At 39.0% G+C, this 14,669-nt stretch overlaps 2 protein-coding genes across 5 annotated transcripts in view; one reads left to right on the top strand and one right to left on the bottom strand.

The window, feature by feature from the left end:
* Positions 1-5,550, top strand: part of setd5 (SET domain containing 5) — a 47,736-nt gene extending 42,186 nt beyond the window's left edge. For all 4 annotated transcript variants that reach the window (XM_042498398.1, XM_042498384.1, XM_042498392.1 and 1 more), the window contains 3 exons: positions 1,162-1,283; positions 1,746-1,834; positions 2,953-5,550. In XM_042498398.1, coding sequence (XP_042354332.1) covers positions 1,162-1,283; positions 1,746-1,834; positions 2,953-3,525 — 784 coding nt within the window. In that variant the 3' untranslated portion in view covers positions 3,526-5,550. The remainder of the gene's footprint in view (positions 1-1,161; positions 1,284-1,745; positions 1,835-2,952) is intronic.
* Positions 5,551-12,667: 7,117 nt separating this feature from the next.
* The window catches only part of aldh1l1 (aldehyde dehydrogenase 1 family, member L1), a 29,150-nt gene continuing 27,148 nt past the window's right edge, over positions 12,668-14,669 (bottom strand). Inside the window, 1 exon segment of the mRNA XM_042498361.1 lies at positions 12,668-13,191. Within this exon segment, the coding sequence (XP_042354295.1) occupies positions 13,136-13,191 (56 nt within the window). The 3' untranslated portion in view covers positions 12,668-13,135.

The following is a 14,669-nucleotide window of genomic DNA, read 5'->3' as shown; positions in this document are numbered from 1 at the left end:
TTTGGTGCATTTTAAACACTTTTCATTCATAATTTTAATAATGTGTTTAATAATGTTTTAATAATGTGTTCATGCATATGGAATGAAGATTGTGTATTTTTGTTTAATCTTGGAATGTCCAGCTCAGCTGATAATAAATAAGTTTAAAATACACTGTGGAAACTAAATTGATAAATTCAAACTGTTGAGTGCAAAAAATGCTCCATTGAAACCCATTCAAACTGCAACTTTTGATCCCATAGCCATCAAAGTACAGAAACATGGAATTAGTCTTTTTTTTTTTTGCTATTTTTGAACTGATGATGTTCATTTTTACCATATTTGGCTAATGGAGCAAATACATGCTATTTCCACTAGGTGTAAATGGTAAATGGACTGTACTTGTACAGTGCTTTTCTAGTCTTTTTGACCACTCAAAGCACTTTCACACTACATGTCACATTCACCTATTCACACGCTGGTGGTCGAGGCTACCGTACAAGATGCCACTCAGTAACCATTCATACGCATGCACACTCCACTTGCACGATGACGCAGCAACAGGAGCAATATGGGGTTCAGTATCTTGCCCAAGGATACTTCAAACATGTGACTGGCTGGGGATCAAACCACTGACCTTCCAATTTCAGGATGGCCTGCTCTACTTCTGAGCCACAGCAGCCCCAGTATTAATATTAATAGGTGTACTGTTACAGTCAATGTTGCTGCTAATCATTGACATATCCCAGGTTGTGATCATAAACATAGATCTAAAAAAATATGTATCATAACAAAAAATGAATGAATATTTGATATTTATGATTCGGACTGATGTTTGTTAAAAAATTTACCTTAAAAATACTATTGATGTATAATAATAATGAAATAATATTAATGTATATTTAATGTGTGTGTGTGTGTGTGTGTATATATATATATATATTATATATATATAAATATATTTATTTTATTTTTATTTTTATTTTGTAAAGCAATGTTTTGTGCGCAGAGCAGTATAAGTGTGTGTAATATTAAAGCAGGCTCTAAGGGTTAATATGTTTTTCAATGCGTGTCATACCACCTGGAAGTTCTTAAGTCATGTTTTAAAAGCTGTCCGATAGTCTTCATAAATTGGTCCTGATGAAAATCAGAAGATAACCTATGAAATTCTGTTTTTCCCAGGATGGTCCCCACTACTGTTGAACGTCTAAGGGAAGGTCAGGGGGTTCTGGAGCGAGTGCTACGAAGCATCAAGATGGAGCGGATTTACAAGAGGAGTGACGGCTCTACAGAGAAGGAATCTGGTATGACGACATTACAAGCTTATTACCCTCCGTCTCTTCCTAAGCAGCACTTAAACACCAATCCAAATATATCTGCACCAAGTTTGAAAGGGAGACTGGATAAGTCAGAGATCTGTAAAGAGAAGAAACCACTGAAAAGTTCTCAAAGACCTCTGTTCCTGCTGCTGTCTACTGTTTACCTGTTCACTGGCTTGTGTGTGACATCACATAGACACACCAACAAAACAACACACACACAGACACAGGCTGACGGAAAGAAAGACTTGTGTGGTGTGTTCACTGGCAGTGGGAATGGAGTGAATTGCTTATATTAAATGGGGTCACCCGTGTTTAAAAAAACAGAATGCATGCAGTATTTTTGGTGGGAAAGGGGTATAAGTCAACATAGAGCAATATATGTTGTGTTTTAACCTCACCAATGATTTCTGGTGTTGGAGCTGACCTTCCCCTCTGTGCTTTCAGATGCAGATCGATATGAGATGCAGGCAGCGTCCATGGCTTCTCCCATGAAGAGTCCACACAGATACAGTCCCTCTGTGTACTCACACCAGGTAGCCTGCAAAACACACACTGTATCACTTGTTCCTAAACCATATGTTTTTAACCGTGATATTAATGAACAAGATTTAGAAATGAATGAGAATTTTCTAGCCTTCAACATCAACACAAATTCAGATGCTAATTATGATTCGGAATCTGTTGCTAAATGATATAGAAGTCTGTTACTAAAGGTTTATAAATGTTTTTTTTTTTTTTGGTTATTAACAATGTGTTTATTTTTCAGCGTGAAATAGATTATTCATAGTTTTTATTGCCACAAACAATTGTTTGAAAATGAGGCTTGTTAGTTGATACCTGCAGACGGCTTTGTCCCATGGTATTAATACTTATCATTTAACACTTTCCCTGCCATTGATGAGATTTTCCTGCAATCTGTGTTTTTTCACTGTTATAATGTAGGGGACACTGTTACAGATGTCGTGCAATAAAAAAACATTTCCACGTCCAAAACCAAATGAACACGACGATAGAAGGTCCCAGAGTAACAGGAAGAGAGGACTACTACGTGCCGATTTTATTACTATTTAGTGGCTTTTCAGACCTTCTCTGCGATGTTTTTTTTTAAAAAAAGCAACAGGAGACACATTTAGCGACTTATTCAGATCATCAGGGAGCAAGGGGCAAGTATATTGTCGTTTCTTCCCTTGTCCTTTCTTGACTGCAACTGCAGAACACTGCTGTCTGCGGCCGTCAGGCCAGCGTCTTCCCCTCTCTCCTCCTGCTTCATGTGTGTGCAGTTCAGTTGGAGTGAGTCTGCAACTCGGTCAAATTGAAAGAATAAATTGATATGTGATGATTGACTCCTTCCAGACAGACAGACAGACAGACAGACAGATAGAGAGACCCCATCAGAGCTGATGTGAACCAGAGAGAGTCCTCTGTCAAATGATGTGAAAATGTGAGCATAAAAAAGAACTGAGTCCTTCTTCTGTTCTCAGTCTGCTTTCTGGTCCACTTCAGGAGGACTGAGTTCAGGTCTTTAAAGAGGGCTATATATGACAGACATCAGCCTCAGGACTAACAAAACATTTTTAAAAATTCACACTATCACCACATTAAAAAGTGTGTGTGTGTGTGTGTGTGTGTGTGTGTGTGTGTGTGTGTTAAGTCATCGGAGAGCCACCGGCAGACCGACAGCCCGTCGTTCCTCCAGCAAACCTCCAGCTCTCCATTCCGGGGTTCCTACAGTCCCTCATCAGGCCAGAACTTCTACCCACGCCTCCCCACCTCTCATCCCGGAGTGTCCCAGGACCACCCTCTATCCTCCTACCCCAGTCACACCCCCACCTCCTCCTCCTCGTCAGACTCCAGGCCGCCAGCGGGCTCTCTACACCAGCAGAGTGGCAGCAGTAACGTGGACGGCGGCCACAGCTATGGCAGCAGCCACTTAAAAGCGAGCCTTTTGAACAGCAGTGGCCTGGCAGGGACTCCCAGCCCGGGACCCAGAGCCCACGGGCAGACTAAAATAGACTCGGGCGCCCCGGCCTCCAGAGGGAGTCAGCAGCAGGCGTCTCGCAGCCTGAAGTCGGGCAGCCCGGGACAGGCGGCGCTGCAGGCCGGCTCCAGGCTGCTGTCGGCCGCAGCGCCGACACACTACCCACAGAGAGGGACCGGCCTCAGTCAGTTCCAGCACTCCCCCCTCCAGGGACCCGGAGTACGGACACAGTCAGGAAGCTTTTAGGACCTTGTTCAAGTGTGTGTGTACGTGTGAGTGTGTGTGTGAGTGTGTATGAAGCTGCGTACCTCCTCGACCCCCTGCAGCTGCAGTGAAATGGAGCACAGGGAGTTTGGGGAGGAGAAATGTACAGACCTAAGAGGAGCAAGGACTTCTTTACGGATTTCTCCTTTTCTTATTTTCTGTCTTTTCTTTCTTTATTTTCAGAAGAAAAAAATTTACCACATTCTGCACAAAGCTAATCATTGACTTTGGACATCATTACGGAATCGGTGGAAAAAGCGATTTGGATGACACAAAAAAGAAAAAATCACATGTAACTTGAAATTGTCCCCAGTGTTTCCTCATGTGCCGGACCGTGCAAACAGGCTCTATAATGTCGGAAAGTCAAAACTTCCACACAAATGTCTGTACAAAGTTCTAAAAAGCCGTACCTGTCGCCATGGTACCTGGGTTGGATACATACTGAGATGTAACTGAAAGAAAGCAAGAGTTGTTTTATTTTTATTTTATTTTTTTGTTACTTTTTTTGATTTGGTGAGTGGCCGAGTCTGTGCTGCAGTAAATAAGTGTTTGATTTGGAAAGGGGGGGTAAGCAGAGACCACATGTTAATCATCCGTTCTACAGCTGCTTTAGAGAGGCGGGGGGGGGGGTCTCTCCCTGGATAGGATCATTCCATATGATTGCCAGCTTCTGTTCTCTCACCAAAAATTAAAAAACAGCCCTTTCTCTCTCTCTGGAGGTTCTCCGTTGGTTCCAATGTTCTGTTTTGTTTTGGTTCTCCTCTGTTTTCTCATCCCCACTGGAGACTGTTTTGATTTCGCATTAGGACTACTCCACTGTAGACCTCACGTATTGTACTTGACATACAGATCTTATGATTCATGGTGCTGCATTCTTGTTTTATTTTTTGTTTTTTTTTTTTGTTCAAATAAATTTGAAATCCAGTTACGTTCCCCACATACGGCTGCATTCATCTCGTCATTATATCCATATTTTTTTTGCCAAATTCATATTAATCATATGGTGATGGGATGCAGGAACAAAATAAGAGGAGAGTAACTTTATTTCTGAGCTCAAACTGTTTTTATCCTGCAGGATTTCTTTAATATATATGTGTACGTTTTTCCGACCAATCCTTGCATTCCGTGTGACAGCGGGGAAACCAGGGGAGGGGATCTCTGAGGAGTGTTTGGATTGTTTATTGAACCGAGGTAAAAAGCTGCTAACGTTCTCTTGTGAGAGCTGCTTCCCTTTCCACAGAATGCTGTATTTTTGTTTTCCACTCTCAATCCTCACAAACTGACTGAGCAGGTCGTCCTGACCGCCGCAGTGGGACCTCAAAGCGACGTTAAGCTGACAGCTGGGCGGCAGCAGGAGGGTCCTCTCCTCCCTCTCAGACTTTTATTTTGGACTGGATGTGGTTTAAAAATAAACAAAAAAAAAAACCCAGCCGCGTTTGTGTGGAAGACTTCAAGGACCGAGGGCCCCGGTCACGAGACTGGACCCCACCCACCACTACACCCACTGCCCCCTCCGCCCCAGTCCACCTACACACAGAAGGGTACTCATGTTACATGAATGTTTGACAGATTGACCCAAAATTAACCAGCACCTTAAAATGAAAGAAATAAAGCCTAAAAGACACAATAGGACAATATGTATGATTATGTGTACTTGTATAGAAAGAAATGTGATATAGACTTGTATGGAGAAAATATAGTACACTGAATTTATCGCATGATCTTTGTTTTAGGGTCTGAGTGACCAACTGTGTCAGATGGTTGGAAGCTAATCATTGGGTCTGTTCCTCCAGAAAACAGATGCTGCATTCTCTTTTTTTTTTTGTTTTTTGTAAAGATCATTCTGTTGCTTTTATTTTATTTTTACACAGATCATAGTAGTAACTATTTCAATTGTTCCCCTCCAAAAAGGTTTAAGAAGCAAGAGATGTAATGCATTTTGATAATAAAATAATCATGATGGTAATGTCTTTTGAAAACTACCATTGTGATTTGTCATTTGAGGGACTCACTTGTATGTTTTGCGCACATCATGGCGGTCCGAGCGGGGAAGAAGATGGTATTTCACGTGAAGCGTTTCGGTCACTTTTTAATGTCATTACTGTGATAAATATCTAACCTATTTGACATGCGTTCATTTATTTTGAAAAATGTATTGTAATGTACATGTGCGGTTTAATGGCCAAGCTCAGGTTTATGGTCTATTTTTTTTAGGGCTTTTTTTGCCTTTATTGTGTCATAGCTGTAGACAGGAAAGAAGGAAAAGATAGAGGGGTTACTCGTAGCAAAGGGCTGCAGGTTGGAATCGAGCCGGGCTGTAAAATACTGAGTCTATACAGGTTACACACTGTACCACACACTGGTTTCAACTTGCAGAGTGGATTCTTTAAGCCACTGCCTCACTCACAAATCCTCCTAGTACTAAGAGTCAAGTCAAGTCAGTTTTATTTATAGTGCCCATTATCACAAAACATGGTTTGCCTCAGAGGGCTTTACAGTGTACGACATCCCTCTGCCCTTAGACCCTCACATCACCCAAGGAAAAACTCCCCAAAAAGAACCCCTGTAACGGAGAAAAAAAAGAGGAAGAAACCTCAGGAAGAGCGGTAGAGGATAGTGAGGGATCCCTCTTCCAGGACGGACAGACGAGCAATAGATGTCGTAAATAGCAAATGAAATACAATCATGGCAAAAAAGGAAAGAGAAAGAGGGGGGGTTGGGGGCACAGCAATAATAGAAACAGATGCATGTCATATTACAGTAATGGTAGGTGTGAAATTAGTAATTGCTCTCTATGATGATGTTGATAGAGATGATAACAGTCTCATGCATATGTGAAAGGGAGTTGTCCAAAGGCAAGATCACAGCATCGGCGCAACCAGGACCAGACCACGATCAGGGCGAGCGAGGGGCACAGTATCAGTACAGCCACAGCACGAGCACAACCAAAGGCAGGGTCGCAGCATCAGCACAGCTATCACCACGGTCAGGAGAGTTGCTCCTAGTGATGAAATTCTAAGAAAATTCTCAGAATTTTGACATTATTTAGAATTTAAAGTTAGGATTAGGTCCTGGTAAAGATAAAAGCTCATAAAGCATCTTAGCCCTTGAGAGCTTCTAAGGTGAAAAACTATATGTAGGGCTAGGCAATAATAAGATATTATATCATATCGAGATATGATACTATTTCTTAGATATTGGATATTGTTACATCGTGATATGGATTGTTCTTTCCCTGATTTTAAAGGTTGCATTACAGTAAAGTGATGCACGCTTAAAAACTTATCAGACAGTTGTACTTGTTTAAAAACTTGCCTTGACCCACTTGTCATTTTATCTACATTACTTATTGATCAAAAACAGAATTGTGTTAATATTTTTAAAGCACCAATGGCCTTTCAATATTGTCAAATCAAAAAGGGAATTTGGAAAAAAAAGTAATGCTTGACCCTGTCTCCCATTTCTAGCTTTAAAAAAGTGTTCTGGAGGAGATTTAAAGGAGGATGGAGGAGGAGGATTTAAAAATACCAAGATATATATCATGTACAGGGAGTGCAGAATTATTAGGCAAGTTGTATTTTTGAGGATTCATTTTATTATTGAACAACAACCATGTTCTTAATGAACCCAAAAGGCTCAATATCAAAGCTGAATATTTTTGGAAGTTGCAGTGGGGCTTTTTTAGTTTTAGCTATTTTAGGAGGATATCTGTGTGTGCAGGTGACTATTACTGTGCATAATTATTAGGCAACTTAACAAAAAACAAATATATACCCATTTCAATTATTTATTTTCACCAGGGAAACCAATATAACAGCTCAACATTCACAAATATACATTTCTGACATTCAAAAACAAATCAGTGACCAATATAGCCACCTTTCTTTGCAAGGACACTCAAAAGCCTGCAATCCACGGATTCTGTCAGTGTTTTGATCTGTTCACGATCAACATTGCGTGCAGCAGCAACCACAGCCTCCCAGACACTGTTCAGAGAGGTGTACTGTTTTCCCTCCTTGTAAATCTCACATTTGATGAGGGACCACAGGTTCTCTATGGGGTTCAGATCAGGTGAACAAGGAGGCCATGTCATTAGTTTTTCTTCTTTTAGACCCTTTCTTGCCAGCCACGCTGTGGAGTACTTGGACGCGTGTGATGGAGCATTGTCCTGCATGAAAATCATGTTTTTCTTGAAGGATGTGGACTTCTTCCTGTACCACTGCTTGAAGAAGGTGTCTTCCAGAAACTGGCAGTAGGACTGGGAGTTGAGCTTGACTCCATCCTCAACCCGAAAAGGCCCCACAAGCTCATCTTTGATGATACCAGCCCATACCAGTACCCCATCTCCACCTTGCTGGCGTCTGAGTCGGACTGGAGCTCTCTGCCCTTTACCGATCCAGCCACGGGCCCATCCATCTGGCCCATCAAGACTCACTCTCATTTCATCAGTCCATAAAACCTTAGAAAAATCAGTCTTGAGATGTTTCTTGGCCCAGTCTTGACGTTTCAGCTTGTGTGTCTTGTTCAGTGGTGGTCGTTTTTCAGCCTTTCTTACCTTGGCCATGTCTCTGAGTATTGCACACCTTGTGCTTTTGGGCACTCCAGTGATGCTGCAGCTCTGAAATATGGCAAAACTGGTGGCAAGTGGCATCTTGGCAGCTGCACGCTTGACTTTTCTCAGTTCATGGGCAGTTATTTTGCGCCTTGGTTTTTCCACACGCTTCTTGCGACCCTGTTGACTATTTTGAATGAAACACTTGATTGTTCGATGATCACGCTTCAGAAGCTTGGCAATTTTAAGAGTGCTGCATCCCTCTGCAAGATATCTCACTATTTTTGACTTTTCGGAGCCTGTCAAGTCCCTCTTCTGACCCATTTTGCCAAAGGAAAGGAAGTTGCCTAATAATTATGCACACCTGATATAGGGTGTTGATGTCATTAGACCACACCCCTTCTCATTACAGAGATGCACATCACCTGATATGCTTAATGGGTAGTGGGCTTTCGAGCCTATACAGCTTGGAGTAAGACAACATGCATAAAGAGGATGATGTGGTCAAAATACTCATTTGCCTAATAATTCTGCACTCCCCGTATTGAGATATAGACTAAAAGTTTTTAGCCCATATCGCCCAGCCCTAACTTGGAGTAGGGAAGAGAAGTTTTGAGAGGCTTAAGTATTTTTCAAACAGAGAAGAAAGCACTGGAAAGAAAAAAAGCAAGAGAAAAACCATGGAATGACAGTGAGTTTATGTAATGCCAGATATAAGATGGTGCAGCGATGATGTTTGTAGTCAATCACATTGGAGTTGTGCCTACACCTCCCACTTAACCCAGTCATGATTTCATGCCAGAAATAAAGTGATTGTAACACAAAGATATTTGACCAATTAAAAAATTCAGCAGTGCAGCAGTGGGATCACACAAAGAGCACTTCCACAGTCTCATATTGTGTTACAGTTCATTTTATTTCCACTGGGTGTCCACACCTTAAAGGCTTACATTTGTAAAAAAAAATTGTCACTACTATTGATAGGGAACCACATTCCAATAGGAAAGGTCTCACAGCAACTCTGAGCAAGGAAGAGAGAAACTTTTAGATAAAACTGAGGAGGTGTGGTTGACCTTAAGTATGTCTACCAAAAATCATGAAAACTGTCATATTATAGTATGCCATTCAAAAATCATCAAAACGTCATATTCATTGTATAGTTACGATACCATCGTGTTTTTGATTATTTTTAGAGAACATACTTTATGATGACGTTTTTGATTATTTTTGGAAGACATACTATATTATGACATTTTTGATGATTTTTAGACGATATACTATACTGTCTTTTTAGTGATTTTGGACCACATACTATACTATGACGTTTTTGAACAACATACTATACAATGTAGTTTTTTTTGGACCCGTACTATACTAAGCTGTTTCCGATTATTTTTGGACTATATTATGACAGTTTTGACGACTTTTGGACAAAGTAGTATACTATAATATTTTTGACGATTTTTGGACGACATACTATACTATGTCATTTTTGATGATTTTTCTGTGACACACTATACTATGATGTTTTTGATGATTTTTTGGCTACATACTGCACTTTGTTGTTTTTGACGATTTTTGGGCGACATACCATACTATGTCATTTTGAACAATTTTTAGATGACATACTATACTGTGTTATTTTAGTCAATGCCTTTATTCGACAGGGCAGATATAGCGTGAAAGTGGGAGAGAGAGAAGGGAAAAGGTTGAAGCCGGACTTGAACCAGTGGCGGCTGCGGTGAGGACACAGCCCCTGCACATGGAGCGCCCCAATATACTATGTTGTTTTTGACAATTTTTGTGCGAATTACTTTTCTATGTTGTTTCTGATGATTTTTGGGCGACTTACTATACTATCACATTTTTGATGATTTTTGAGTGATGTACTATACTATGTCGTTTTTGATGATTTTTGGCCAAAATAGTCCACTGTCTTTTTTGACGATCTTTGGGCAACTTACTATAATATGTTGTTTTTGCTGATTTTTGGACGACATACTATACTATGTCATCTTTGACAACATACTTTACTATGTATTTTTCATTTCATGTCATTTTTTCAGCACACTAAATTATGACTTTTTTTTTACATTGTATAACATGATGTGTCTCTACAAGCTATAATATGTAGTTTTCAGCCATTTTTTTGATATGTCAAAATTTTACGTTTTCCGACATACTATACTATGGCGTCTGGGCCATTTTTTTGACATGCTAAATTATGATATTTTGGGCCTTTTTTCAACGTTGTTATTATAACGTGTCTTGCTATGAGTTTTGGGCGACATACTGTACTATATTGTTTTTGACGATTTTTAGGCGACTTACTATACTATGTCGTTTCTGACAATTTTTGAGTAATTTACTACACTAATGTAATTTTTAAAGATAAAGTTTTGGGGCTTTTTCAATGCCTTTCTTTGATAGGACAGATATAGTGTGAAAGGGGGAGAGAGAAGGAAAAGGGCAGAAGCCAGACTTGAACCTGCGGCCACTGCAGCAAGTACATAGCCCCTGCACATGGGGGGCCTGCTCCACCAACCGAGCCACTGGGCACCCCAATATACTATGTAGTTTTTGATGACTTTTTGGGCGACATATAATACTATGTCATTTTTGTTAATTTTTGTGTGAATTACTATACTATGTTGTTTCTGATGATTTTTGGGCGACTTACTATACTATGACATTTTTGATGATTTTTGGGCAACATACTAGATTATGTCGTTTTTGACAATTTTTGGATGACATACAATACTATGTCGTTTTTTTTTTTTTTTTTAAAGATTATTTTTTTGGGGGCATTTTCCCTTTATTTTATAGGATAGTTTGAGAGAGAAGAAGGAAAAGGGCAGAAGCTGGATTTGAACCTGGAGCCACTGCAGTGAAGACACAGCCCCTGCACATGGTTCCACCAACCGAGCCACAGGGCACAATTTACTAGTATGTCGTTTTTGATTATCTATGTCGTTTTTGATTATCTTTGGGCGACATAATATACCTTGTCGTTTTTGACAATTTTTGACAAGTGAATTCTCTTTAAAAAAAATAAAAGTTCCCCACCAAAAATAATTTAATACACACTGTAGGATTTTTAAAAAAAATTTAAATGTTTCTATTTTAAATGGCAGTTAATTGTAAATTAAGAAAATGTGCAACATTTTGGATTTGAAGCTGATGAAACAGGAACATTGCTAATAACAGGCTATTTTCTGCTGGATATAACACGTCATTTCCGGTAAAAATAACAATATAAAATGTGTTTTCTTTTACACACTGGTAGATAGCAAGTAGTCTACTGACCCCACTTGAAGTGGTTCCTATAGTGTGAAGTAAGAAACATTTCCTCTCTGTCTGACACACATATGATAAAAGCCAAAGTAAATCTAAAAATGTCTTCATTGTTCCTTTTATTACTTGTTAGTTTACTGTAAATTCAATACTTTAGTCCATGCCAGCATCCTGTGGACACTTCAATATGATTAGTCATATTTAGTAAGAGTAAGATTTACTGGAAGACAAAAGATTTCACTGACTGTTGACCAGCCTGAGATACACACTGTATTAAAAGTCATTGGTGGTAATCTTACCATGGTGAAGTTGCTATTTATTTTCTTTGATGAGATCTGCCCTGATGGAAATAATTTGGTACTGTATTTAATTGAAACAGAATCACTGTATGTAAGTGACTTATTTTGTAACATTTTTTTCCTCTTTATGTGCAAACAAACAAATAAAGGGAGAGGGGTAGGGGGCTGCTTTCCAGTCCAATAAGGTTCCTGCACCCCATCCCTTAGATGTTGAATCAGATAGGGATCTGTGGAATTTGGTATTAAGATCAACTTCCTTGTTTCTATGTTAGGATGTTTGGGTCATTCCTGAGCAGTTTTTGTGGTGTGTCAGGGCACATTGTCCTAGTGGGGCTCCGCTGCCACTGGAAAGTGCCATTGCCACTAAGTTATTTATGTGGTCTACATGGGTGTTTGGGTGGATGATGCATGTCAAATCATTCTCATGAATGCCAGCATCCAAGGTTTCTCATTGCATTGCAACAGGATGAACATTGTTAATCACTTCACCTGTCAGTAGATTGCATGTTTTTGTCAATGTGCTTTTTTAGCAAACCTTTTAGCGTACTGACAGTTCAAACATTAGCTCTGGTCATCAACATTTGGAAAAGGCATGGGAAGAAGGCAATAAGCAACAAAAGAAGAAATGACCCAAAAATTAACCAAAAATTAGTAGCAAGTACAATTAAATTATCTACAAAAAATCAATAAAAAAAACCTCATAAAACTATATAATTTTCCCCTAGCTTTTTATTTTTTCCCCAGACATTTTCTCTAGTTTTTTTTAAAAAATTACTTTCTAAATCAACTAGTTTCTCGCAAATTGTGGAACATTTCTGCCATGCTTTTGAAATAAATCCCACCAATTTGGTCAAGATTCAAAGGTTTAAATTCTTGTGAAAGGCGTCTGAGAGCAAAAAAAAGAAAAGTGATGTTGCTCCAGGTTTCAAAGGGTTTAACTAAAGATGTTTCAGCAGCAGGAATGAAGAGGTCCACAGCATAGAGGTGCTCAGCAGGTTTTACTTATGACAGAACACAACTCTTTTTGTTTTGTTTTTAGAAATGTTACATTTCTTAGACATTTTTGACCTAATGTAAGCCATATTAGAAATGAATGTAATCTGTTCAAAATATTCCTATTTCGTAACTCAGTCACATTGATTAGGAGACAGTGTCAGAGGTCACTTGGGCTGCCTAGAAACATTCTTAATTTGCATAGTTTAGGACAACATTTGTACCTACAGCGTGCCTAAGAGGCGTGTTACTGAGAGGATTCTATAATCATGTGTTAGACAGTTTCACATGTTAAGGCACATACAGTATTAATAGTCAGTAGTCACTAATGAGAGACATGGCTACAGGTCGACGTTGATTTCACTTGGATGACCTTTCGCCCCTTCACATTTCTCTCCTCTGTCAGTGTCCACACACACATCAGCAGCTCCGGCTGCTTGTTCTTCCTGGAGTTTTAATACTCGATGGTCACTGCCTTTGTCTTCAGGTATTCATTAAGAGCCTCTTGTCCTGTTGTAGTAGCAGAAACACTGACAATTAATATGAATATTAATCACCATAAACCCGAGTCCACTGTCTAAATTCTGCAGCAGGATGTGAACTAAATAAATGTTTTATATTTGTTGAACACGTGGAAATTCCTGAAAAGAATGGAGCCAAGATGCTTTGTTGGTCTTATTGAATTTCTATGAAATGATGAAATCACAGTCACAATCAGTAAAAACACATTCAGGACCTGAGAGAGAAAGGGCTGGATCTGACTCAGAATTCTGCCTGTCAAATTGGATCTGGCTGTTCAATAAGAATATTAAACTGAAAGTTTAAGAATTAAGAAAGAAAGATTAAACTGTTTGTTTTGTTTTCCATACAAAGTTTGAAACTTTGAAAGTGCTTCACAGGACATTCAGTGTGACAGCAGCATTCATGTAATATAGTAAACAAGCTAACAGCGCTAACAACGAGCTGTTGGGCCAAAAGGTACATGCTGTCTATGTTGTCCAAAACAACATGAAAACATCAAACTATAGTTTTTTGTCAAAAACCGCAAAAAACTGTCCTGTAGTATGTCTTCCAAAATGGTATTAAAATGTCATACTATACTAAGTCATCCAAAATAGTATAACAAATGTCATACTATAGTATGTCGTCCAAAAGGGCATGAAAAAGTCATACGATACTTCAACATCCAAAATAGCAAAAAAAAAAAAGGCATGGTATAGTATCGTCCATAACAACAGAAAAAAAAGTCATACTACAGTATGTGGTCCAAAATAGCATAAAAAAAGTAGTAGGTAGTAGAAGTAGGTCTTCCAAAACGGCACAAAAACATCATACTTAAGTATGCCTTGCAAAATTTTAGAAAAATGTTTATGCTATTCTATAAAGTCATTGAAAATGGCATAAAAAATTATTAATTTCATATTACAGTTTATCCACTGAAACAGCATAAAACGGTAAAAAAAACCTTCATACTAAATTATGTCATCCAAAATGGTATAACTTAATAAAATACTATGTTGCCCAGTGTGGCATAACACAGCCATAGTATAGCTTTTTGTCCAAAACAGCATAAAAAAGTAATATTATAGTATGTCCACCATAATGACATAAAAACATCATAATATAGTATGTCAAAAATGGTATGAAAACATTATACTATAGTATGTCGTCCAAAATGCCATGAAGACATTATATTATAGTATGTCGTCCAAAATGGCATGAAGACATTATACTATAGTATGTTGTCAAAAACTGCATCAAAGCGTCATACTTTACTATGTTGTCCAAAATTGCATGAAAACATTATGCGATACTGTGTCGTCCAAAATGGCGTGAAAATGTCATACTATAGTATGTTGTCCAAAATGGCATGAAAACATTGCTGTTGCTGTGGTCCTGTCTGGGGCTGCACCTGTGTCCTGGGCCTTGGTTTTGCGCAGATGCCGTGATCCTGCACGAGGTGACACGACCTTCTACTGCCATTATTA

Source organism: Plectropomus leopardus, chromosome 2 (genome assembly GCF_008729295.1).
Source record: "Plectropomus leopardus isolate mb chromosome 2, YSFRI_Pleo_2.0, whole genome shotgun sequence".
NCBI lineage: Eukaryota > Metazoa > Chordata > Actinopteri > Perciformes > Serranidae > Plectropomus > Plectropomus leopardus.
Note: the sequence above shows the minus strand (reverse complement) of the source record. Positions and strands in the feature narration are given on the sequence as shown.